Below are 26,429 nucleotides of genomic sequence, written 5' to 3'. Positions count from 1 at the left end.
TAAAGACTGTATGGTTAACCTTTCTCTTGCCTATTGGATTGCCATATACCCTACACCACGAGCTTGTCGGACATAAGTTGTAGTAGCATTGCACAGTATCTACCTGAGTTCCTAAGAATGCCTGTGCAATTGGTACCTCCAGGGAGAATAATAGCTTCACTGTCAATTTAAGTCCTTAGCTTATGTATGTATGAACCATGAGATGACGGCGCAGGTCCTGGCATGGATCTCTAAGATTTCCAATGAAATAAACATGTACATAACAGATGACCATAACAGTCGCCGATTCACCTCCTCATGATTCCGAAAAAGACCCTCTTGTACGGAGTCATGAGGCAATAGACAAAGGTCAAAACTCAAGCTTGGATCTTGGATAATATCGAGAAATCCCGATTCGTTCTCCTATCCATGCCCGCATTTAATTCGGGATTAGAAAGTGAAAAATAGAGCGAAAATGAAAAGGAAAAACTAGAATAGCGCAAGATCGCGGCAACTAGAGAATAGGCCCGTTTGTAGCGCGTACCATGAGTCTTGATCTATTGTTACACTCATTGATGTCAGCTGGCGAGTGACTCCTAAGAATTCCTGACCGTCAAAGTGTCAAGACCCGAGTCCTTCCGGTCAACTTCACTCACGTGGCAGCCACAGCTTTTGAGCCTCGTCAAGTTCATCGGGAACGTCTTTCTAGCGCTTCCGGTTGCCTAGGTCCTTGCGGATGTCAGTGACAGGACCGAGATTTTGGCTCGTCTCTTGGGCTTGGTTTGGTTAGGCTTGGAACAAGTTGGGTCTGTTAGTGGGCGACGGAAAGAACGCCGCATACGCCGCATACGCCGCACTCTCTTACACGGTCATGTACCTCTGCTTACTCACCTTGTGGCGTCTGCTCCCGGTCTCTCTTCGTGACATTTGTAACGTCTCTTGTCAGCTAGATGCATATGGGTCAGCAATTATACCCATAGGTGGTACAGACACATAATCTACTTGCTCTAGCCTGGAATGAATTCCACAGGGGGCTCGGTGAGAATGCTTCTCCGAGGGCTTCCGCCTTGAGAATGTATAAAGGCCAACCTGCACCTCCTCAGGCAGGAAGCTTTGTATAGGTATCATAAACCATTTTGTATCAAAAATTCGCCTCTATTATTCATAGAAGTACACTCCCACACAAGACTACTAGACTAGTCAAGAGTCTCACACATCCCAAATGTTGTCAACTCAGCTTCACCACAGCCAGGCTTCGAGACAGGCTGCAAAGGCTGCAACTCTTGGTCTTGTTCGAACCTTATCCTCTTCAGAATCTCTCCTTAGAACTAACGCCATTGTTCGAACCGGTTACTCTGCTCCCCAGCAACACCGACTCTTTTCATCGACACCCAACAACCGTCTTCGTGACTTCTTCCCCGTCAAAGAGACGCCGCACATCCAAAAAACCAAACCAGCATGGCCACACGAAGGTTACACATACAAGGAGATGATGGCAGTTGAGCCTGCCCACCGAGAACCCAAGACTATCGGCGATAAGACTGCTTGGAAGATTGTCCGCGTTGCCAGGTATTGTATGGACAAGGCAACAGGCATGGACCGGGACCAGAAGTCAGACAAGAGTAAACCAACCACCTCCATCGTAGCCCAGAAGCCACTCACCGAGGCGCAATGGGTAAGTCATATCGATATCTTACACTCCTGGGGTTACCCAAGTTTTGAACAAACCCTAACATGAAGCAGTTAATCCGGTTCATCTTCTTGGAAAGTGTCGCCGGTGTTCCAGGAATGGTTGGCGGCATGTTACGGCATCTCGGTAGTCTTCGACGGATGAAACGTGATAACGGTTGGATCGAAACACTTCTCGAGGAGAGCTATAACGAGCGAATGCATCTCTTGACGTTCATGAAGATGTGCGAGCCTGGCTGGTTCATGAAGATGATGATCATTGGTGCCCAAGGAGTCTTCTTCAACAGCCTGTTCGTTTCGTACCTCATCTCGCCCAAGATTGTCCACAGATTTGTTGGTTACCTTGAGGAAGAGGCTGTCCACACCTATACTCGTTGTATCAAGGAGATTGAGGACGGCAACTTGCCAAAGTGGAGTGATCCCAAGTTCGAGATCCCCGATATTGCTATTCAGGTAAGATACTTGCAACGTGCGCTGGCATGCGACATGGATATCTGACAATACATTTTAGTACTGGAAGATGCCAAAGGAGCACCGTACAATGAAGGACTTGATCCTCTACATCCGGGCCGATGAGGCAACACACCGAGGAGTCAACCATACACTGGGCAACCTCAACCAGAATGAGGACCCAAACCCATTCGTCAGTGAATTCAAGGATCGTGAACCACCAAGGCCTGCTTTGAAGGCAGCCGGCTATGATCGAGCTGAAGTCATCTAAGGACGACTGATGAAAGCTACATTTCTCGTTAAGGTCTGTTGCAAGTTGTGTTGGAATTCCCTTGAAAAGCCAATTTGTTTGTGCAATGAAGGATTAAAAGATAAAACGAAAATCATGTGTATGATTGTCATTTGCATTTAACGGCGGAGTTTGTTGGTATTTTGGCGTTTTGGTCATATCAACTCTACTCTTTATGCGCTTTGGAGTATCGGGGGCGTCACGATAAAAAAGTTGACAGTCAACTTGGAGTATTTATAATTTCAGATATTTTCCCCCCTAACCTGCAGCAAAATTCATATGTGAATACGAAGATGAATAAAGTAATTCATTTGCTTCAAATGCAGTATGATTCCCTAAAACGGTAAGCATATATACAGTATAGCTCAAATAACACTTATACAAGTAGTGATGGTAAGATTCCTCCAACCTCACTACCTCACTACCTCCTACATAATACGTAAAGACAATAAGTCGCCTATTCAAATTGCCCCGGTTCACCAAACTTTGGGCAAGAGTTCACGTGAAATCCATTTGCTAACAACTTCTTGTTAGTTCCAGTTCCTACCTACCATTATCGTATAAGCTTATTTTCTTCGATACGGACCGCGTCACCAAAAAGAAGAGCTAGCAAACATCAAAGTTAATGCGAAAACTAAAATCTGCCTTGTGAGGATCTTCAAACACCAAAGGAATCACTCGGTTGTCACCGACCGGGAGCAGAAAGCAGGGGACAGGGACAAGGGCATGGGGGCAGGGGTAGGCATGTAAGCTGAAACTGATGTCACTGAATCAATGCTTACAACACTGACTCCTGTAGGTACCGATGGCACGCAAATCATCATCAGTTAATTTTCCTATAACGGGGAACGAAAAGAGCACCGCCTCAGAATGTGGGATCAGATCCTGGGCCGCGTGTAAGGCTGGGGGCAGTGTAACTCAATACTGCAGATGTGATACGTATGTAGACATCCATGAACACTTGTAAGTGGTGACCTAAAGCCGCACTAGAAGCATCACACTTTCCAGAGGCAGTGCAAAATGACGATCCAGGAACATCCACTTAGTTAGTTAACGTGTATCTATTATAAGCTCTGTAAATTGTGCTACATGTATTTGTGGTTAGACTATAGAGTGTAAGTTTATCTTATTACTCTGTATAACACACATCATTGTAAGACTACCGAGACTTTACCATCTAGAATCGAGAGAGTGACGGAGACGCACGCAAGGTTTGATGTGATTCAACTTGTCCCCTGCATTCGCTTCATGTCCATAACCGCCTAGCAATGAGCAACTGTATTCGTACTGTGAACTGTAATGTGCACCAGAGAGATGGGAGTTGAACCTGGCTTGCCCTTGTCTGAGACAGGCTGATTCGATAACAAGCGCACACCCGACCTAAATTACCTAGTAACAATCAAGACAGCGTTGAAACTTCTCTCCGTTCTGACAGGTAATAAGATCCACTAAATCCGGCGGTTTCCTGTTAGTCTTAGTGGGAAACTCTAACAGCAGCCTGGACAATGGTCGACCTTATTTCTCTACCAGCATGTAGGTACTCTATGCTACACAGTGTAGTGTGATGACTATCGGGAAAACACAATCAACTTTCAGCTGTTCATGGCTGCAAATGCATGAAATGGCATGCACTCACGGATAAGCATATCCCCAACCAGCCCGTTCTTATACCACACAAAGTAATACAGCTCAGCAGCACTCTAGGTATGCAAAAGTGCCGCTAGTAAGATAGTAAATTCGGTATTCAAATAGTGCTGATGCTCATTTACCGAGGCCTACCAACCCAAAACCAGTGGACGAGATAGACCATCTGAGCAAGCGAGTGGATGGTTCAAGATTAATGAGTTTCTGGTATCTCCCGAAATATGAACGACATGCAGTTTAATGACAGGCATATGATGTGACCTCCATTTCATACAAACCTGGCAGAACTAGAGGTTCATTCGCTGAAGTGATCACTTTCTCACCATCCATTCTATCACTTTTCATCTCACTTTCTCACTTACCCTCACATTCTAGGAAATTAACTTAGCGACATCATGATTACCATGATCCCACGAACATAAAGCAAGTCTGCCTCGCTTGAAACAGATCAAACCATCGCCAATATTGTTTTAAAATTAGCAAAACCTGGTCTGACCTAACCATCTCACTCGTTTGGTAGACTAGGTATCTGTATTTGGGGGTTATTACTATCATACACCTCCAACCCCGACGTGTCTCTGCACAGCCTAGGTGCCATCCTGGCCTCATGTGTGTAAGCACTGTACTGTTAGTAATCAAATCCTAACATCCATTCACTTTTTGTCCGTTTATGTAGGCGTTGTAGATCTACCCGGCCCCATTTGCATGAGCTTGAGCTTGAGCTTAGACTTTGGGCTTCCTTCTATTGGAATTCTGGACGAAAGGGGACCAGCCACATGTGAGAGTAGAGAAACCCTTGCGTTCCAGCAGACAAGTAGCGGACAGTACTAGTGCTAGACTACTAAGGTCACTACTACTAACTGTACCTACAGCTGCCCGCCATTTCCATTTCCACTTTCACTTTCATCTCTATTCTCCCCGCTTCCCTTTTGTACCCCATCCCGTTTTACTCCTCCTCATCCATATCGACAAGGGGAAAAAAGCTCACAAAATAATCAAACGAATTGGCAGGGTACAGGTTGACTTTTGGTACTCTACCTGCTGTTACCGGACACACCCCTCCAAGAAGCATTGACCGGCCTAACCCAATCACCTTAATTTTACCCGCCCCGGACTGGGCTTTTTACCTTCCATCGATTATTACCTTGCCTTACCTGCCTCCTAGCTCTGCAACCTCTCTGTACACTACAGCTACAAAGTACATATCCATCATCCATCCCACCGCCCACAACCTGACCCGACTCTCTCCATCGTCTGCGCTGTCGGCCCAACCCAATACACCAACACCACGACAACACCAACAAACCATCGGCATACAAGCTCTTTCCTTACGTCGCATTCATCCTCTCTTGCATCCAGCACTGCGCTACTTTATTGAAATCCCCTTCTTTTTACTGCGCGCTTCGCAACCCTTCCACGCGTCGGCTGTCGTGATAGGACGCTCCCCGCCCATTGCATCACCCAGTGAGCGCACAGCCCCCCCGCGCGGCATCGCATCGCCACGGTGCCTGAAGGCTGACTGCCAAAGTCTGCCTCGTCTACGTCGTTTCTTTCCGTCTTGGCTTCGTTTTGCTTCTAAACTCGGAACCATCATGGATCAACAAGCTCAGGCTCATCGGGGCCGGTCGCTTTCGACTGGTCACCAACAGCCTCATATAAACCACTCTCACTCCCCGTCGCCGTCGCCCTATCAGCATAACGATCCATCCGTTGGTCTTGGTCTCACGCTCGATCAGCCTGCACAACAGTCCTACGAGTCCTTCAACAACTCTGGTTTCCTGAGCCCTCAACAGTCGCCTTCTTTTCTTCCTCCTGCCCATCAGCAGCAGAACAACTCCTTCGGCCAGGCCAATTTGTCCGACCCCGCTATTCTCGACCACAACAGCACTTCGCTGCCTTTCAACAACCAGTCTCAGGCAGCTTACCTGTCGCCCAACCTCAACGATAACGATTTCTCCCTCTTTCCGAATACCAGTGGCCAGGGCGACCAGTTCAACGCTCCCTTGTTTGACCAATCTACCTTGAACCCTAACGATATGAATACCATGGCGGCGCAAGGGCATCACTCGCCCACCCCTCCTCACTTGTTCCAGCACGATGGTCAACAGCCGGGTTCCGCTCATCAGTCGCCTGCTTTTAACCAGCATCAATTCTCGTCTCCGCCCAGCCACTCGCGACACGCCTCTCTCGGTCCCGCAGATGCTCTTCTCCCAAATCAAATAGCAGACTGGAACCGACCTCAGTTCCAGGGCCATCGTCGTACACCATCTGAATACTCAGACGTTTCATCCGTTGCTCCATCGCCCAATCTTGTTAGCGCCGAGTCCTTCGAGACCGATATTGGCGGGCACTCGCCTGCTCATCGTCCTTCGGATGGCGGTTTATACCAGGAGGTGTTGAGTATTGGTAACTTTAGTCTTTCCGATCCCCAGATCGGTGGTAGTCCCGGGCACCAGGGCCGTAGTCCTTCTCATAGTCCTGCCATTAGTCCTCGCATCGTTCCTCAGCAGATGCCCGACTTGAACCAGTTGAATCAAAACAGCTTTGGCTTAGCAACTCCTCACAACCCATATGGAATTCCCTCTACTTACCCCGATGTCAATGCGCCCGTTGAGGCTTTCCCGACACTTCAGCCCTCGGGTGCTGATCTGTCGTCAATGGCTCCTCCTGCCATTAACATCGATTTCGCGCCCACTAATTCCAAGCAAGGTGCTTTTGATACACCGAAATCGCGTATGGATCAAGACTCATTGACCCCGCCAGACAGAGGTATGTGGAGTATGATTATCTGCTTGCTGAAGCCATCTGACACATTTTAGGCCGTCCCAGATCTCGTCCTCGTGCCGTGACCGACCCGTTCCACCCTGGCGGCGGCTTGTTGGGTCGCCAGGGCAATGTAAACATGATGTCGCCTTCTTTAGGTGCCGACTTGTCAGCGCGCTCGGACTCCAGATCTTTGTCGCCTCTTGATAGACAAGCAGGCACATCGCCTTCTAGGAGAAGGCAGTCCACATCAGCAGTACCCAATAACGTCATTGCCTTGCGACTGGCAGATCCTGAGTACCAGAACAACCCGGACAACGGCGCCACTAAGCGTGTTCAAAAGCACCCAGCTACTTTCCAGTGCACGCTGTGCCCCAAACGGTTCACACGTGCTTACAACCTGCGCTCACACTTGAGAACCCACACCGACGAACGCCCCTTTGTATGTACTGTCTGTGGAAAAGCCTTTGCCAGACAACACGACCGCAAACGACACGAAAGTCTGCACTCTGGCGAGAAGAAGTTTGTGTGCAAGGGCGATCTCAAAGTCGGAGGCCAGTGGGGTTGCGGTAGGAGGTTTGCTCGCGCCGATGCTCTGGGTCGTCACTTTAGATCCGAAGCAGGCCGAATCTGCATCAAGCCTTTGCTGGATGAAGAGATGATGGAGCGACAACGGCTCTGGCAAGAACAAAGAATGCAGCACAACATGGCGCAAAGCATGGTGGCTGCGTCTGGCATGCCAATGGATGGCCCTGTCTACCCCATGGACCCAACAGGCAACCCCATGCTTCCAGCAGCTCTTCTGGCCCAGTATCCCGCACTGGCTCAGTTGAATTGGTCAACTCCTGATGTAAATTCTGGCATGGATGATGAAGTCAGTGGTCGTTCCTCATTCGATGCCAGTGACTACGACGAGAACGACGACGGCGGATACGTAAGTGGCCCTGGAACAGGATTTGGCGAGGGCGGCATGGGTCAAGGCTTCGGCGAAATGGGATATGCCAGTGACTTTGGTGGCCGGTAACACGGTCTCGCTCATGAAGAGATGAATATTCCGTAACGCGATCAATGTCTTTCCTGCGCCCCCATTTACGACCTGTTTTGAGACCTTTTTATCCAGCAGCGTCTGCTTTTCATTTACTTCTTCCGTCTTGCCCTGTAAGCGGATTTGAACTTGTTCTTTCTTGTTTTCTGGATGTGTTGGATATCCTATGAGCGCTTCTAGATGGCATGCATTTGGTTGTTATATCATTGCAGCTACATGTGTTAGTTAGGGCCACTATTCTTTTTTGTATAATTTGGGTTGTGGTGGTTCGGTATAGACGGTACGCGTATAGATACCAATCTGAGTCTGTTTTCACACGGTTTGCTAGGGAAGCATGAGTGGGGGTATTTATTTTAAACGTGTGAACTTGTTTTGTTCGCCTTGATTATATTGAATAGAGAGGACGAAGCATATGTCGTTATACTAGTAGTCATACCCACACAATGAACGACCTTATATGTACCAGAACTATGGATAGATGCCAATGTTAAAGAAAAAAAAGGTGCGGTCATTTGTTGCCGTTCATACACACACCATGCATGACTGATATCGACGTCTAGGTCCCCTCCTCGATCACCAACCAATCCTATTGGTTAGTTAGATGTGCTCGAGAGTCCTTTTCTTTGGATATCTTTATACTGGAATAGTAACCATGGAAAGAATTGTGAATACGACTCCAAACCCAATAATGACAGCACCAACGCCATATAATAGTCCCATAACCATTTCCTTGTTTCACTTCCCATTACAAGCCTAGTCGTGCTTTCGTGATTTATAGTTTGTCATGACTATATCCGATTTGATCAGATTCATCCGGGAACAGTTAATGCATTGGAAATGTTCCAAAGTATTCTTTGAACGTTGCCGCCATGAAATTCTCGCAAATCTCACGGTGGACTGATACACATGACTCTGTGATGAAGGGCATCAGCAGCGAATTGGCTTCGAGAAGAACTTGTTCATGAAGTTCAAACTCGTCCCCTTCAACCGTCGTCGTACTGCCCGATGCCGTGCTGTCCGAGCCTGCAGGCGATATTGGCCCAGTAGCTGATCGGTCGCGCTGCTGTTGGCGTACTTGCCATTGAGCTCGGACAACGACGCCCACGGGAGCTTTGGCCCTTGAACGCAAGCCGTCGGGAATGACTTGGAAAATGGCCCTATAAGTTATCGTTTTACCCAGACCAGGAGCGAGGTTGACGAGCTCCTGCATCTCAAAGGCACGAAAGGTGTCGTCAAAGGGCCCAAAGAAAGGGTCCTCCGCAGTATCTGCCGGATTTGCTGGGACTTCCTCCAACTTTGTTACAGTTCGGTGGTGGGCGACGAATGGATCAACGGCCTGCAGAGCAGCTAACACGGCGCCCGGAGGGAGAGTTCCCGGCACGGGGACAGATATGGAGAGAAGTTGAGTTGTGCGCATCTTTGATGTGGTCGGCAGAGTGGTTTGGCGCTGTAGAGACTTTGAATTCCTTCCGAATGGCGTGAGAAAGGAAGACGAGAGGAAAGTGTGATCGAGTATGGAGTCAGACGGTGCTGAGCAAAGACTAACGATTAGAGGTTGTTGATATTGGTGACAGTAACAGTAATGTTGACAAGTTTATCCTGATGAAACATCCAAAGGCGTACATGATCATTGTCAACGACAGGACTGCTGAACGTTATTCCATCCGGAGTGGTTGGAGAGGGATCAAGGAGAGATAGAGAGACCTCGAGAACGGCGTCGCCAAAGTTCGGTTTATGTTGCAAGGTAGAGAATTGTATGGTTTGGTTGTGTAATAAGTTCTAACATCCAAAGGCAGAAAAAAGTCCAACCGGCCGAGAAGAGAAGGACCAAAGTCTGCGCCTCACAGATGCTGCCACTGCCGTTTCGACCTCTTTGGCTTTCCCCCTTGGCGTGGTTTGCTCTACGCCTTTGTTACTTGGACCGGGGAAGCTTGTGAATCCGACGACAAGCGGAGCAGAGCGAGCGACCGAGTGAGCAAACAAGGAAGCGGATGTGCACTGCGCTTCTAATGCATGCACGAGATAAGAAGCGAATAGGCGCCCGCGCGTATCGGAAAAGGAACAGGTCAGCCAAACCGGGTTTTTGAAGACCCAGTCTCACGGGCCTTGCTTCTCTGCTTCTGCCTCTACCTGTTTGCTGCGCTTCGATGGATTTTGAGGGTGCGTGAGCGTAAGCGACAACAGGAGGATGAATAATAGAGGATTGCGTTGGATGAGTATGGTTGGGTTACGTTTCGGAGTAGGTAGGTTGACATGAGTTGAGACGAGTTGAGGCTAAACCAAACGGTGGCTGATGGGATAAAAATACACTGGTATATACTGGGTACCGGCTGTACCTGCACCGCACAGTGCTACCTAACCTAGCCCTGTAGGCGGGGACGGAAGGATATGTCCATAGTGGCTGATGGGGCACTGTTACAGTGAGTGTATGGACAACCCTCCACCCATGCCTGGGCGCCCATGAGGAAAAGGTCTAGACCAGCAAAACAGAGATGCTTCGAAGTTCCAGACAACGAGATAGCCAAGTAACCAAGTTACTTTCCAATCACATGGAATGGAAAAACTACCTAGCGTCCTCTTTCAATTTAAAAATTTAATCACTTGTAATTAGACTCACTTTATCTTCATCCAAGTATGGAGGACAGGTGAAATGTTTAATACAGCCTGCTAACAGGCAGTGCGGGGGCAGTCTCTCTGCGATTCAACATGTCCGGACAAGGTTAAAATACGAATGATGAACGGATTAATTAACGTGGTCAACAAGTCGATAAGGTTAACCGTGCGCTGAATCTTTATCATTCACTCTACCGGATATTTGGAATACCTACTCTTATTGCTCAATCTTACCACTACAAGTCTTTATTAGTATGGATACAATTCCAGTCCTGCTTAATGACGGCCATAAGTTGTACAGTTGCAGTCGCAGTTACAGTTCCCTCAGCTATGGAGGCCCGGAGGTTATCTGTCGCCAGATCGAGGCGCTTGTCCGACTCAACAGGGCTGTCTGGGTGCTTCCGAGACCGGCGGAACCACCTGCCAGAACAAGAGAGCGTGCCCCGAAAATGAGGAGGCCAAGACAAAGAACTGGTTGTCATTGAAGAAGCTATGGTGAGCACGGTCGTTGTATCAGCTCAAGTACTGACTCCATCCGATATAAGCTGTGTTTGAAGTGAGTTTATTGATTAACTTCCAAAACACCTTGAGCACGGACAGACTTTCTCTCTTTCTTTTATTTGGAGAAAAGATGAGAACAGACAGACTTGGTCTCGCCTCAGAAATCGAAATATCTAGGCTAAAAAAGATCTGCTTCATTTCTGAACAAATGAAGCTAATGTCCGGCGTCAGTTTTCATATCCGAGACCAACTCCACGGCCCGATCCGGTAGGTGACCGAGAAAGTGAAGTTGCACCTGTCACTCGGTCTTTCTGTATGGTAAGTGGTATTGTATAGTTTAACCAGCAGAGTCGTGTGAGGCATCGAGCGATAGAAAGACTGGAAATGCGGCCCGTCTTGCAGGTTGCAGGCCTAATAATAGGTAAACTAGCACTCTTACATTATACCGGCAGTCAAGAGCAAAGTCTAAGACAGTCTCCTAGGTTGGGACAACGTAAGTGCAGGGCTATCTCGGTCGACTTGCCTGCAGCTACCATAGTCAGGAACGAGTGATCTACGGACAAGGCTCGCATTAGACAGAATCGCATCAGTCGCCGATGCATGGCATAGCATGGCATTGCAGTGTCTCCGTTTATGACTGACTTGCTGCGGCTATCGGGGCAACAGGAACAGGAACTAATTGTCGACCCTCAGCATGGGTCGTTTGCTGATCACCGACTTTGTCATTGCCCATCTTGGGTAGAAATTATCATGTAACTATCGTTGCACAATGTTCTCTCTTTTCTTGTTTTGACGATGGCGGCGGCTCTCAGGTCTGACCGCCATGGGGGCGTTGGGCTAGATAAACGAACGATTGTCTCTTTCTCTTGTTCTCGCTGCTTGTTGCGGATACATGACATCCATCAGAATGTATGTTTACCACTTGCCTTGCCTATTGCGCATACAGTAGGCCTTTGCCGTCTGTATGAAATATGTGTGTGTACGCAGATATGTGCATGAAAGCGGCCCCATCAAGTCGTTCAACGGCCCACGTACGTACACGTTGCTGGTGTCGTCGTCAGTCCTGGTTCATACGAAGCATGTGGCATCGGCTGCATTGAATTTGCGGGCTTTTTTTGATCGAGGTTTCGGCGCATGGCAGCGTAGGCGGGAAGATGGAGGCGGTGAGAGTTTTGGCGATGCCTATTTGAGTCAAGACCTGGGATGATGCACAGAGCTAAGGCGCAGGGTCTTGGAGGGCTGGAGGGGCATCGGCAGAGTTTGAAGTGAGTCGACTAGGCCTGGCGCGTTCTTTCGCCCATCAAGTCGTCCCAAGACTCACCTAAGAGTCGAGTTGCGGTTAGTTCCCGAATCATCTGTCGCAATACTTGGAACTGTAACAAGAGAAGAGTTTGGCGAGTCTGGGTACTAGGTAGGTATGTATGGTGGAAGGGTGTCCTCAAGGTGGTGGTGTAGTAAACACCTCAACATAAGGTGTGGTAGTCACTGTTGATCCAAGTACTGAGTACGTAGTCTGCTAGGCGATGTGTTCCATGCTGCGAGTTTAAACACCTGGCGATCTTTTTGTCCAACTCTAGCCTCCTTCGGGCCATTCCATACCCGCTCCCCCAATTGCCATTCTGCAGAACCTAGTGATCTCTGAAATCACATGTGGTTCTTAGTTAGCGGTCGTTGGGGGAACCAGATGTGACAACAAGTTCTAGGTAGGAAAGTTATGCAAGGCTGAGATATGACATGGAGACCTGGAAGACGTGGGGGACGGGAACGGGAATGGATCGTTCGTTTTACCAGGGCACTCTTGAAAGCTGAGAGAGAACTTGCCTTACCCACCCGCATTGGCAGCAAAAAGAAGGGGTGCAGTAGAGTATCCGCCTGTACACTTCTGCATGTGCTCCATCTCATCCTTCTTTACAGTGGCAGAACATAGCATAGCAGCATGTAGAGAAAACCCGAGTTGTGCTAGTGAGACATATCGTGTGCCCCTCGCCTTCGCCTTCGCCCTCGCCTTCGAGCTTTGAGTCGAGGCAATGCAAAGAAAAAAGAAAGAAAAAATCTCACACCTTGTCTCAGAGTCGAGGTTGGTATTGGTTCATTATGGAACAACCAGACATCCTTCGTGATGTCACGGGGATCGCACCACCGAACCATTATCTATTGCAGTCCTGAGGCGGAATGCATAGTGCAATACTGGATCACTCGCTGTACGAAAACCTATGAGTCGCATATCTCCTCCTCATTACTTCACTGGAACGAATTGGGCGCGCATAGCGGATGGCTTTAGGCATTGCGACCCTTCTTCCTCTGCTTCCATTAGTGGAATGGGCATGTGAGATTCAGGGTGGCTGGGCTCGATGCTCCATTGGGCTTCACCAACACGTACCTTGGAGGGATCTGATCCAACCACGCGCTCACGCTGCGGCCTGACCTTGCAGACCTGGATTTGTATCAACGGGCTCTTGCGTGGTTGGCTAGATTGAACTGGATCGGGTGGATCGTACGTGCATGTGCAACAACACGATAGATGATGGATGGTGTCTGTGTGTATGTACTTTGCAGAGTACAGGATCTACGAGAAAAACTGTAGTACTAGGAGGTTCGGAACGCGGGATAGACGTTGAGGAGGATATGGCAAAGTGAGTGAGTGACCTGAAATAAAGTCGAAACTTGAAAGTATTTTCCTCGTCCAGTGGCATGGGTTGTCAAGGGAGTTGTGAGAGGGTGTGGGGGAATCTACAGAGGGTGCACATTTGTTATGGATCTTGTGGTCTGGTGATGTTGTGATAGTGATAATATGGAACGACCAATATTGGCGTTTGCAATACCTACAGACCAAAACATCTGTCTTCTATTATGCGCATCCGTACCTGTCTATAGTGACAATTCAACTCATCTAGGTACAAAGTAAAATTTCTCTAAAGTTCTTACAGTAGCGCGTGCCCTTTCGAGATCGTCCGGTTCTAGCTTGCATCTGGTGGCGGCGATATAGATTGGCACTTCAACTTCAACGTGCAACAACTGCCAACCTAAAGGGCACGTCCCCCTGCATTGATAAGTTGTAGCGTACCTACCTATTAGTACTCACTCCCGCTGTACAGCTATTAGCTACCACCTATGGATCCTGCGTTACTCCCGCGTTTGCCCGCCCGCCTTTTTGCCTGACTGGTAGACTGAATGCTTGTTAATGGGGCTGCTCCCTGTCATTTCCATCGACTCACTCTGCACATTAACCAGTCGCCTTGAAGCATTAACCAAGTACGACATCTGAGCAATTCGCCTGCCTGACGATCCAAAGGAGCAAATCTAGCGTCATTGGCTCCCCCAGCTTGGCCATTCCGTTGTCTGGGTTGGCCTGAAGTGTCTAAACCAAAAGGTAGGTAAGTACCTAAGGAAGGCAGTGTACTACTTGTTATCCATGGGTGTCTTTCCCTTCCCTTCTATCGTCCAATTGTTTGCCATAGCAAATCATTCACTTCTTCGTCACCGTGAATTCTCTCTCTCCCCCTCCTTTCTTTTCACTTCACATTGAATCTTGTCTGTGTGTTTGACCTTGCCCAGTGCGGCTTCCGGTCGAGTATTTTGAGCTGAAGCTTATTTTATTTTACGCAGCGCGCAGCTCCAGGACAAGACCCGACGACGATCCATTCAGCGACTGGGGGTGGTTGGTGAAAAAGTGACAGGACGGGACAGGACAGAACAGTCGGTCACCCAGGGTTTCGATCAATTACCCCGGGAGCTATCTTTCGACTACGCTCCTTTGAACCTACAACGTCTCGACCCTTCATCTTCCAACGAAACGATACTTTTTTTTCTTCACTTCAAAACTAGCGCGTCATATCGTCACTTCCCCCAACAAGTCCAACTATAACCTCTATCTCACAACGACGTCGCATTCGATACCCTTGGGCTAAACAAGACCCCTCACCCTTTGCTTTCAATATTGCTCCGGTTGCGACTTACACGAAATATCTCACAACATCACCAATCGTTCTGCTACCGAACCTCAGTCACCTTCAGCATTGCTCATCACTTTGGCGTCCAGGCTCACTCATCGATACCTTGTCGCCTTTTGTCCTCGCTTGTTTCAAGTCATAGCTTCCATGTGTGTGACGTCGCTCCGTCTTCGCACGAGCTTCGTCTACCACAATGGCCGCAGCCTATGTTCTGTCATCCACAGACAGTTGGACAAGAAGCGCGATTGGTTTACCAACTACGAGGTGCCCGTCAAATGCGCCGATTGAATGTTCTCTACGATGCCGATTGAGTCTTGTTGCTCGTGCTTGGGTCGTACACACATTACAACAAGATGTATGTTATACTGTCATTCATCATATCATGAAGCTGCAATTTGCATGTCGTTTTTGTTTTTGTTTTTGCTTAATCGCTTTTCTTTCATGTTTCTGGGCAAAAAGCTTAGCAAGTTTAATGAGTGGCGTTCAGCGGCCGGCCCCTCGATCGGCGCCGGCCCCAGCTTTGAGGGGAACCCGCTACCACCCATTCCTGTCAAGTGATCTTGCTCCAGAATCGTAACACGTCTGAAAGTCTGTCCATCGTCTGTTCTATCTAACGACATTTACTTTGCTTAGGTCTCTTCTTCACTGCCACATCGCAAAGTGGCCGAGAGGCCGTTGATTATCCCAGATCACACTCCACGATGGTATCGGCGCTTACCTAAATCCTGCGACGCCCCTATTCCGACAGACACCACAATGCCTATCAACGGCACCGGCCGCAACGCCAACAGGCGCCTCCCATCATGGCTCACTTCATCCCCTCTGCCACCTTCAGATGCCCAGAAAGAGAGTCGCCGACCAAACGACGAAATTATCAGCGATCCCGCATCCGACATTCTCATCGACTTCAATTCAAGCCAAGGGTTTCACGAAGCGGCGAAGAAGAGCAAGAAGGCAAAGACTCCATCCGCTCCTCCTCCACCGCCCCCACCCCCTGCTGCTCCCCCGGCAGATAACGGTCAGAAGGATGATATGAATGCAGGTGGTGGAGGAGCGAGTGAAGGCAGTGCCGCGGGCGGCGCAGGTGATGGAAATGGTAGTGGTGGTGGAGGCGCACCACCACTAAGACCTCCCACAACTTTCGATAATATCAGCCTCGGAGCGAGCAAATTGGATCTCGGACTCAGTCCCCCAGAAAACAAGAGCATATCCAGCTGGGGCGCAAAGTTGGGATTCGGTGGTGGTGGATGGGGTTGGGGAGGAGGGGCGAAGAATGAACCACAACCAGCACCACCGCCGCCACCGCCGCCAGAGTCGAAGGACGAAGATAATCCTTGGGACAAACCGAAGGGCAGCACAGGCGACTTAGGGATGAAAGATGACGATGATGCTTGGGGATTCGGAACTAAAAAGGACAAGAAAGCATCAGCGCTATGGGGTGCCGAGCCCGAGGAGGAACCCAAAGATGCCGGTGACCCTTGGGGCTGGGGCAACCAGAAGAAAAAGGGTAAACCAGGTGGCATCTTGGAAGAACTCGCCCTCGACACTGAACCTGAAGGTCCCCCTGGTGGAAAGAAAGATATATGGGATACTTGGGGAATATCCAAGAAGGATCGGGCGAAGAAGAAGGGTATCATGGAGGAGGTTGCTTTGGCGGCTGCCCCAGACCCCCCCTCCATGGATGACCAATGGGGTGGTGGTTGGTCCGGCAAGAAGGACAAATCACCACCGAGTTCCCTCTGGGGAGCCCAGGACCCAATACCCGCAGTCCCTGACCCTCCTTCGTTTGAAGACAAGGACGGCGATGACTTTTGGAGCACTTTCGGGTCAGGCAAAGCAAAACCCGTGGAGGACAATCCAGGTGGATGGGGTTCGTGGGGAATCGGTAAGACAGGTGAGGATGACACATGTGAGTCAAATTTCTATAACGCTCATCGAGTCCCAGAGCCGCCCAAGATAGAAGACGACGGTCGGGATCTGTGGGGAACCGGTAAGAAAAAGAAAAAAGCTGGCGACTTGATTCAATTGGAAGATGAGATTCCTCCTCCAGCCCCAGACCCCGTCGAGGCTGTCGGCTCTAGCGACTTCCTCGATTCTTGGGAATTTGGCAAGAAACCCAAGAAACCGGCCGTTGACCCGTTCGATTTTAAAACTTCCAGCGCCGATGATCCTAACGATGCTTTTTTGGGTTCAATAGACACGAAACATGGCGCACACGATTTCCTAATCGATACTACCGGTAAGATAACTCAAGGCGATATGGAAGCAGATGAAAAGCCATGGTTTAACGATCGAGAACAACTGGGCATCTCCAAAAGTCCGATCAACACCTTGACTGGACTTCTGCCTTCAACATCGACGCTCCCCTTTGTTGGGCCTCGCTAAATAAATTTGCCGTTAATCAGACCCGGAACAAGCTGCTCGAGAAGCTGAGGAGCGAGCTGCCCGTGAAGCCGAAGACGCCGAAGCGGCACGCGACGACGAGGAGATTGCGAGTCTCGTAGAAAAGAAGACGAAAAGAGGAGGGAGACTTCTCAAGTCAGATCGCGAACGACTTGCCTTGCTCGAAGGCAATGCTGCTAGAAGAGCTGAGGCTCGGGCAGCTCGGGAAGCTGAGGCTGTAGCCGCTTTTGAGGCCGCACAAGCAGAAGCGCAAGCAGCGGCCGACGCCGAAGCCGCCGCCAAAGCTGAAGCCGCTGCTTTACAAGCTGCAGAAGATGCCGAGGTAGCCAAGGAAAACGAGGAACTTGCGTCATTGCTTGCGAAAAAGCAGAAACGAGGAGGGAAGTTGCTTAAGAGGGACCAGGAGCGCCTTGCTTTGCTTGAAAACAATGCTTCTCGGAGAGCTGAAGCTCAGGCTGCTCGCGAGGCTGAAGCTGCTGCTGCTGCCGCCGATGCAGCAGCAGCCGAGCTTATTTACGACATTCCTCTTGACGACGCGCCTCCTCCTGAGTCTCCTGAGCAAGACGCAGCGGCACAAGCAGCTGCAGAAGTAGAAGCGGCGTTGGCCTCTGAAATAGCACAAGAAGAGGCGGAGATAGAGAGCCTGAAGTCGAAGAAGGCTAAGAAAGGCAAGCTAATAAAGAAGGACCAAGAACGACTTAATATTCTTACAGATAACGCGGCAAAACGAGCCGAACAGGCAGCAGCCAAAGAAGCGGACGAACAGGCAGCTAAGGACGCCGAGGATGCCGCCGCCGCTGCTGCCATAGAGGCTGCCGAGGCCGAATCAGCAGCCCAAGCTGCGGCCGAAGCCGAAGCTGCAGCTCAGGCTGCATTGGATGCTGAGGCAGAAGAAGAAGCCAAGGAAGAGGAGGAAATGGCTGCTTTGAAAGCCAAAAAGGCCAAAAAGACGAAGCTTACTAAGGTTGAAACAACTCGCCTGATGGCTCTGGTCGGTAACTCGGTTAAACGCGCCCAAGCAAAGTCTGCCAAAGAGGCTGAAGAAGCTGCCGCGGCGCAGGCTGCCCGCGAAGCTGAGGAGTCTGCAATTCGTGAGGCTGATGAGAAGGCTGCTCGTGAAGCTGAAGACGCAGCTGCCCGTGAGGCCGAGGCAGCAATTGCTGCTGAAGAAGAGAAGGAGCTTGCAGCCTTGGATGCTTTAAAAATCAAGCGAGGTGGCAATCTCATCAAGAAAAAGGATGTAGAACGTTACAATATCCTTAGCCAAAGAGTTAGAGAACGAACAGCCAAAAACGCCGAAGCTGCTGCGACCGAGGCAGTTCAGGCAGAACCAGTCCCTGAAATCCCAGATGCACCAACCGAACCAGCCCCTGAGCCAGCACCTGAGGCTCCACCAGCGGACGCTGATGCTACACCTGTTGAACCAGAGCCTGTGCCAGGACCAGATGCCGCGGCCGTTGCAGCGGAAGATGCAGAGTTGGCTAGTCTGGAGGCAAAGAAAGCGAAGAAGGGCAAGCTTGGCAAGAAAGATACAGATCGATATAATCTTCTCAACGAAAATGCCGCTCAGCGACAGGCCGCTAAAGAAGCCGAGGAGATAGCTGCGCGAGAAGCTGCTGAAGCTGAAGCTGCTGCAGACGAGGCAGCACAAATCGCCGAAGCTGAGGCTTTAACAACAAGCGAAGCTGAGGCTATCCTTATTGCCGATGAAGAGGCAGAGCTAGCAACGCTTGTTGCCAAGAAGGCTAAGAAAGGGAAGCTAATCAAGAAGGATCTGGAACGCTTCAATATTCTGACGGAGAACGCTACACAACGACAAGCTTCTAAAGAGGTAGAAGAGGCAGCTGTCGCTGCGGCTGCTGAAGTTGAGGCACAAGCTGCCAAAGATGCAGAAGAAGCGGCTGCAGCAGAAGCCGCCGAAGCAGAAGCCTTAGCGGCTCGTGAAGCTGAGGCTATCGCCATCGCCGAAGAGGAAGCTGAACTAGCTGCGTTAACGTCAAAAAAGGCCAAGAAGGGCAAGCTTATTAAGAAAGATGCTGAACGATTTGCAATCTTGTCTGAAAATGCAGAACGGCGAGCTCAGGAAGCAGCAATGGTTACTGAGCAGCCCGAAGATCCAGCAACTGTACCAGAGGTGGAAGTTGAGAAACCTCCCCCAGAACCTCCAGTGGATGATTTACCTGTTGAAGGTGATACTCCTGATGCAAATGCAGCTACTGAAGCTGAAGCTGCTGCTGTTATCGCTGCTATTGCCGAGGAAGAGGCTGAACTTGCTTCTTTAGTAGCTAAGAAAGAGAGGAAAGGCAAACTTGGGAAGAAGGATACTGATCGCTTCAATCTTCTGACTGCAAATGCAACCACCCGGGCAGAGAAAGCAGCTGAGGAGGAAGCAGCTGCTGCTGCCGCTGCTGAGGCCGAAGAGGCTGCCGCTGCTGAGACCGCTGCTATAGAAGAAGCTGCCGCTCGAGAGGCCGCTGAGGCAGAGGCTGCAGCTATTGCCGATGAGGAAGCTGAGCTAGCTGCCCTAACCGCCAAGAAAAACAAGAAAGGCAAACTTGGCAAGAAGGATAACGATAGATTTGTTGTCCTTACTGAGAACGCTACCCAAAGAGCTGAGAAGGCTGCCGAAGCAGCTGCGGCTGAACCTGAACTCGAAGTTGAACCTGAACCTGAACCCGAGCCTGAGCCTGAGGAGGAGGAGGCTCTTCCTGAAGCCGAGGACCTCCTTATCGATGAGTTTGATGACGCTGCTGCTTCTGAAGCTGATGATGAAGAGGCCGCTATTGCTGCTGAGGCCGCTGCTATTGCCGCTACCATCGCCGCTGAAGAGGAAGAAGAGATGGAAATTCTCATTGCTAAGAAAGGTAAGAAGGGCAGGCTGGGTAAAAAGGATAGCGATCGGCTGGCTGTTCTTGCCGAAAATGCTGCCCAGAGAGCCGAGAAGGCCGCCCAGGAAGAAGCCGCTGCTTTGGCCGAGCCGGAAGTCGTTGAAGATCCCCCTGCAGACATTGAAGAACCAGCCCCTGAAGATGCTCCAGAGGCACCGCCAGAAGAGGAAGCACCCCCTGAAGAATTTGATGCCGAGGCTGCCGCGGTTGTTGCTGCTGAGGAACAAGAGCTGGCAGACTTAGACGCAAAGAAGGCAAGGAAAGGCAAACTGGGTAGAAAGGATACCGACCGTTATAATACTCTGGCTGAGAATGCCGCCAAACGAGCCGAAGAACAAGCTGCTAAAGAAGCCGATGAGGTTACAGCTGCAGAAGCCGCTGCCGCTGCGGAAGCCGAAGAGACAGCTGCAAAGGAGGCTGCGGAAGCCGATGCAGCCATGGCTGCTGAGGAGGCTGAAAAGGAAGCTGCAAAAGCTGAAGCCGAAGCGGTAATTGCAAAGGAGGAAGAGGAGCTGGCTGCACTTGAATCGAAAAGGGAAAGAAAGGGCAAATTGGGACGCAAGGATACTGATCGCCTTAACGCTCTCTTGGACAATAAGGCTGCTAGAGATGCCCAGGCTGCCGAGGAGCAGGCAGCTAAAGAGGCTGAGGAGCAAGCAGCTCAAGAAGCCGATGAAGCCGTTGCAAGAGAGGCTGCTGAAGCCGCAGAGGCTGAAGAGATAGCTGCAAGAGAGGCTGCTGAAGCTGAGGCTGCTGCTATTGCTGCTGAAGAAGAAGCCGAACTGGCTGCTTTGACTGCTAAAAAGGCAAGAAAGGGCAAGTTAGGGCGTAAAGATACGGAGCGATTTGACCAGCTAACAGCGAATGCTGCTCAACGAGCAGAAGAACAAGCTGCTCGCCAAGCTGAGATTTTTGTCGAGGAGGCCCCTGCCGAAGAAGAAATAGCCCCAGAAGAACCCGAAGACCCTGAAACGGAAGAACCAATCCCTGACGTCGAGGAACTTGTCGAAGAAGCTCCTGAAGATCCGGTCCCAATTGACGATGAAGCCGCTGCCGAGGCTGTTGCTATAGCTGCTGAAGAAGAGGCTGAGCTTGCGTCTCTTGAAGCAAAGAAAGCACGCAAAGGGAGACTTGGGAATAAGGATACTCAGCGATTCAACTTTTTAACCGAGAACCTTGCGAAACGCGCTGAAGAGCAAGCTGCTAAGGAAGCTGAAGCCCAGGCAGCAGCAGCTGAAGCCGAAGCCCAGGCTGAAGAGGCTATAGCTGAGGATGCACTTGAAGACGCTCCCGAAGTTGACGATGGCGCTGCTGCACGAGAGGCTGCCGAAGCCGAAGCCGAAGCCGCTGCTATTGCAGCAGAAGAAGAAGCCGAATTAGCTTCACTTATCTCTAAGAAGGCCAGAAAGGGTAAACTTGGTAGAAAGGATACCGAGCGGTTCGACATTCTGACCGAGAACGCGGCCAGGCGTGCAGAGGAGCAGGCAGCTAAGGAAGCCGAGGTCGAGGTCGATGTCGACGAACCAGTTCTTGAGCAAACTGAAGACGCTGCAGAACCCGAGCCTGAGGAGAATCCTGATGATGAGGACACTGCTGCAAAAGAAGCCGCCGAGGCAGAGGTACAAGCTATTGCTGCAGAGGAAGAGGCAGAACTCGCTGCCCTGGAAAAGAAAAAGGCAAGGAAGGGCAGACTGGGTCGGTCAGATACGGAAAGGTTCAATACTCTGATGGACAATGCAGCAAAACGTGCAGAAGCGCAGGCAGCCAAGGAAGCAGAGGAAGCAGCTGAAGCAGCTGAAGCAGCAGCTGAAGAAGAGGCTCCCCCAGCTGAAGAGGAAGAGGATGACGAATTTGTCGATGCCGAAGATGGCGATGATGAATTAGCTGAGGAGCATGATCTTGAAGCCGAGGAAGCTGCTGAACCTGACGAAGAGGATGCAGTCGCCGCCGCTACAGCGGCCGAGGCCGAGGCACAAGCTGCAGTTATCGCCGAAGAAGAGGCTGAATTGGCATTGCTAAGTAAGAAAAAGGTCAAGAAGGGCAAATTGGGTCGTAAAGATACGGAAAGGTTTCAAGTTTTGACAGATAATGCCGCTAGGCGTGCCGAGGAGGCAGCAACCCGTGAAGCTGAAGAAGCTGCAGCGGCTGAGGCTGGACCTGAACCTGAACCGGAAGCTGAACCAGAAGTTGATCCTGAGCCTGAAGCCGACCAAGAGCCCGAAGATGATTCAAACGAGATCGACGAAGCCGAACAAGCCGCGATTGCTGAAGAAGAAGCAGAGCTATCAGCATTAATCAAGAAGAAGGCCAAAAAGGGTAGACTGGGCAGGAAAGACACTGAAAGATTTGAGATCTTGACAGAGAACGCTGCTAGACGTGAAGACGAGCGAGCTGCCAAAGAAGCTGCAGCGGCGGCAGCCATTGCGGAAGCCGACCTCGAAGTTGCTGAGGAGGACCCTGAAGCTGAAGCCGTTGAAGAGGCCGAAGAACCTGCCAATGATGAAGAGGAGGAGGAGGAGGAGGAGGAGGAGGAGGAGGATCTTGCTGAAGCTGAAGATGACGAAGCGGCAGCTCGAGAAGCTGAAGAGGCTGCGATTGCCGATGCTGAAGAAGAGGAATTAGAGTCCCTGAAAGCCAAGCGGGCAAGAAAGGGAAGACTTGGCAGAAAGGATACGGAACGGTTTGCTGTCCTGGAAGAAAACGCGGCCCGACGCGCTGAAGAACATGCCGCCAAGGAAGCTGCTGCTGCAGAAGCTGAACCTGATGAACCTGCTGAAGAAGATGAACCTGACGAAGAAGAGGAGGAGGGGGAGGAGGAGGAGGAGGAGGAGGAGGAGGAGGAAGATAATGCTGCTGCTAAGGAGGAAGAAGCAGCACGAGAGGCAGAAGAAGCCGCAGCAAGAGAGGCAGAGGAAGCTGCAGCAAGAGAAGCTGAGGCTGCTGCTATTGCTGAGGCTGAGGAAGACGAGCTTGAGTCACTAAAAGCTAAAAGGGCCAGAAAAGGCAGGTTAGGCAGGAAGGACATGGAGAGATTTGGCATACTAGAAGAGAACGCAGCTCGTCGCGCCGAGGAATGTGCTATTAAGGAGGCTGCCGCTGCCGTTGCTGCTGCTGCTGAAGCTGAAGCAGAAGTAGAAGAAGTTGAAGAGGAGGAGGAGGAGGAGGAGGAAGAAGAGGAGGAAGAAGAAGCAGATAAGGAGAATGAGGAAGAGGAGGAGGAGGAGGAGGAGGAGGAGGATGAAAATGCTATTGCTGATAAAGAGGCAGCGGCTCGAGAAGCAGAGGAGGCAGCAGCTCGAGAGGCTGAAGAAGCTGCAGCAAGAGAAGCTGAGGCCGAAGAAGCAGAGCTTGATTCTCTTAGGTTCAAGAAATCAAGAAAGGGCAGGCTAGGCAGAAAGGATACAGATCGACTCAGATTCCTCGAGGATAACGCAGCAAAGAGGGCTGAAGAGCTTGCTGCAAAGGAGGCCGCCGCTGCAGCGGAAGTCGAGGCTGAAGAGGCGCCAGAAGAAGAGGAGGACGACGACGACGACGACGACGACGATGAAGACGCTGCCGAGGAGCCAACTGCAGCCTCAAATGACGACATTGCTGACGAGTCTGGTCAAGAAGAGGCTGAGGCTGTTCCCGAAGAAGCTCCTGAAGAAGTGAAGGCTGAAGAACCTGTGGACGATGAGATTGTCGAAGTCATTGACTTGTCGCCAAAGAAGGACAGAAGGAGCAGAAAGAGCAGATCCCGACGCGATGCTCCTCCGCCACCACCAGTTCCAGATCCTCCATTGACACCTCCACCTGAGCCAAAACAGTCTCGCAGACCAAAACTTGCCCGCGAAGAGGCGGCCTGGGGTAAATGGGGAGCAACTACGCGCGAAGAACCAGATGAATACTACCAGGAGAAGCCAAGCAGGCACAGAAGGCGGGAGGAAAAGACATCATCAAAGGGGTCATCGTCCGACAAAGCTGAGAAGACCTCCAGGACGACTGCTCCATTCGGCAAAACACCTCTTTCACGTTCGACTTCAACTCGCGAGAAGAGGGATGGTGTCAGCAGCAAGCGCCGTCATTCTGAAGCAGTTCGTGGGGTTGTTTCGCCACCTCCTGAAGAAATGCTTGTACAGGAAGACCCAGGCAGTCGCCGCAAATCTCGTAAACCACGATCTCGTGAGGATGAAGATGCTATGATGTCCGGCGCTGCCCCTGCGCCAGAGAGGTATGAGCGCCGTCACTCGCACAAGACTCGATCGCGCGAAGACGACGATGTCATCATGGTCGATCCCGACCTCGCAAATGATAGGCGCGAGCGCCGCCGGTCTCACAAGACAAGATCTCGCGAAGACGAAGACATGGCCATGGCAGATGACATAATTACGCCTGGTCTGCGCGATCGTCGCCGCCGAGATAGGAGATCTCGAGACGAGGAACCTGTTATGGTGGAAGCTGACGTTCCCACTGACCCTGCTCTACCACGAGGTTCAAAGAAGGGCTTTGCTGGCCTCTTCAGTGGTCTGAGAACACCCAAGAACGAACGTCCTGACCCTCTCCGACGCCGCAGTACGTATGCGACGACTGACGATGAAGCCTTGCGCACTGCGAGAATGGATGGTGATGCAGTAGTCGTCGATGCCGACCGAGAAGCAAGACGGGCTGCACGCAAAGCCAAACGAGCCGATCCTGAAGAAGAAGCGCGTAGGGCTAAGGACGAAGCACGCCGAGAGCGACGTCGACAACGTGATAAGGGAGCGGATACTCAAAGACAGGATCACGATGCACGCAGGTCCGAGCGCCGTGCCGCTCGACAACGTGGCGAAGAGGAAAGACGAGCTCAAGAGGAGCAGCAAGCAGAGGAAGAACTGCAGCGAGCACAAGAAGCGAAGGAAGCCCAAAGATCAGAGCGTAGGCGTTTGCGTAGAGAACAAGAGGCTGCAGCTGCCGCGGAGCAAGAAGAGCAAGAAGCCCGCCGAGCCGCAAGACGCGAGCGTCGACGACCTCGACCGGCTGATCCATCCGAAGATGAACATGAGCGCCGTCGTCGTCGAGAAGCCAAAAGAGCCGCTCGACCTACTGATGAAGCTGAAGGTCATCAACGAAGGCCACGACGGCATGAGGAGATGCAGCAGCCAGCTTGGCCACATCTCGGAACCTCTTCGTGGGTTCAAGAGCATGTTGACGCACCGCCCCCGCCAGAGCTCCCCCAAGCTGCCGATGCCAATGGAGAACAAGATGAGGACGATGAGATGGCACGACGTGAAGCTCGACGAGCTCAGCACCGATCCAAGTATTCCGACGAGACGCCAGATGAGGCTGAAGAAAGGCGAAAGCGACGAGCAAGGCGTGAAGAGCGAGAGCGAGGTGGTCGTCATCGCGACAGGCGATCTGAAGGTAGCGATGAACGACACCACACCCGTCGAGCGTCAAACCCCGTGGATACGGCAGCAGCTCCTCGCACGAGCTGGTGGAAGAAGATCAAGAGATGATAGATGATGGACGAAGGGTGAACGAACGAACATTGCATGAGAGTCATTTTGAGCGAGCGTGTTTCTATATATTTAATTTGCTCTTTGTTTCAGTATCACAACCACGTTATATACGAAATATGACACCAACATGGTCGGTGTTTGGGTTTTGCGGCTTTACTAGTGGCACATGGGAATGGAGTATCGAGGATGTCCCAACGTTGGATATTGTATTGGATGTATGGGATAGCTATTGGTATCTGTATTTGGTTTTGTATTCGGTTTTGTTATCCATCTATTTGTATCTGGTGGCCCAGAAGGGCTGTTGTACGACATGTATACCCAAGAATCAGAATAGGAATTATGAGAAATAGCTTGTTTATCTAGAGTAAAGAGATAGTACAATTGCGCTGCGACATTTTTCGATGATATTGTATTCTGTCCAAAACGTGAGAGCATAACATCGCTGTAGAGATAAAAGGTTAGTAGTCTACTAACATACCTAGGTATAATGCAACAAGGCTGATGTTAGGTTTCGAAACCCATCCAATTCCCGGTTGACATCTATGTACTAACGTTGTCGACTTACACCAGGTTTGGAGATACCGACGATAATTCGTGGCATTATTCTGGGTCTTTCACTCGACACTGCTTTTTACTACATAGCCCGAGCGTGCTTCAACGCAGGTACCACGCTGTACAGTACCTACCAGTCGGTATGTGTTTGTCTCATTCAAATTATAATGGCATCCTCCCTTGTCA

At 50.6% G+C, this 26,429-nt stretch overlaps 4 protein-coding genes across 4 annotated transcripts, besides 10 other annotated features; 3 read left to right on the top strand and 1 right to left on the bottom strand.

Moving 5' to 3' along the window:
- Nucleotides 1-1,201: 1,201 nt before the first annotated feature.
- FPSE_03380 (uncharacterized protein) lies at nt 1,202-2,389 on the top strand (the record flags this gene model as incomplete). The annotated part of the gene is made up of 3 exons (XM_009256499.1): nt 1,202-1,654; nt 1,723-2,121; nt 2,180-2,389. 3 exons carry the CDS (start codon nt 1,202-1,204, stop codon nt 2,387-2,389), a joined length of 1,062 nt encoding a protein of 353 aa, XP_009254774.1.
- A 3,254-nt stretch (nt 2,390-5,643) lies between these two features.
- On the top strand, nt 5,644-7,838 carry FPSE_03379 (uncharacterized protein; the record flags this gene model as incomplete). The annotated part of the gene is made up of 2 exons (XM_009256498.1): nt 5,644-6,820; nt 6,871-7,838. 2 exons carry the CDS (start codon nt 5,644-5,646, stop codon nt 7,836-7,838), a joined length of 2,145 nt encoding a protein of 714 aa, XP_009254773.1.
- An 844-nt stretch (nt 7,839-8,682) lies between these two features.
- On the bottom strand, nt 8,683-9,276 carry FPSE_03378 (uncharacterized protein; the record flags this gene model as incomplete). Its single annotated transcript, XM_009256497.1, has 1 exon — nt 8,683-9,276. The coding sequence occupies one exon, from the start codon at nt 9,274-9,276 to the stop codon at nt 8,683-8,685; it is 594 nt and encodes a 197-aa protein (XP_009254772.1).
- Nucleotides 9,277-14,645: 5,369 nt separating this feature from the next.
- Nucleotides 14,646-14,670: a microsatellite.
- Nucleotides 14,671-15,325: 655 nt separating this feature from the next.
- Nucleotides 15,326-15,373: a repeat region.
- A 306-nt stretch (nt 15,374-15,679) lies between these two features.
- FPSE_03377 (uncharacterized protein) lies at nt 15,680-25,688 on the top strand (the record flags this gene model as incomplete). The annotated part of the gene is made up of 2 exons (XM_009256496.1): nt 15,680-17,162; nt 17,329-25,688. 2 exons carry the CDS (start codon nt 15,680-15,682, stop codon nt 25,686-25,688), a joined length of 9,843 nt encoding a protein of 3,280 aa, XP_009254771.1.
- Nucleotides 19,716-19,830: a microsatellite.
- Nucleotides 20,066-20,151: a microsatellite.
- Nucleotides 22,366-22,436: a microsatellite.
- Nucleotides 22,716-22,753: a microsatellite.
- Nucleotides 23,007-23,059: a microsatellite.
- Nucleotides 23,304-23,331: a microsatellite.
- Nucleotides 23,332-23,455: a repeat region.
- Nucleotides 23,733-23,766: a microsatellite.
- Nucleotides 25,689-26,429: the final 741 nt, after the last annotated feature.

The sequence above is a fragment of the Fusarium pseudograminearum genome, chromosome 1 (genome assembly GCF_000303195.2).
Source record: "Fusarium pseudograminearum CS3096 chromosome 1, whole genome shotgun sequence".
In the NCBI taxonomy this organism is placed as follows: Eukaryota; Fungi; Ascomycota; class Sordariomycetes; order Hypocreales; family Nectriaceae; genus Fusarium; species Fusarium pseudograminearum.
This window is presented reverse-complemented; position numbering and strand designations above follow the sequence as displayed.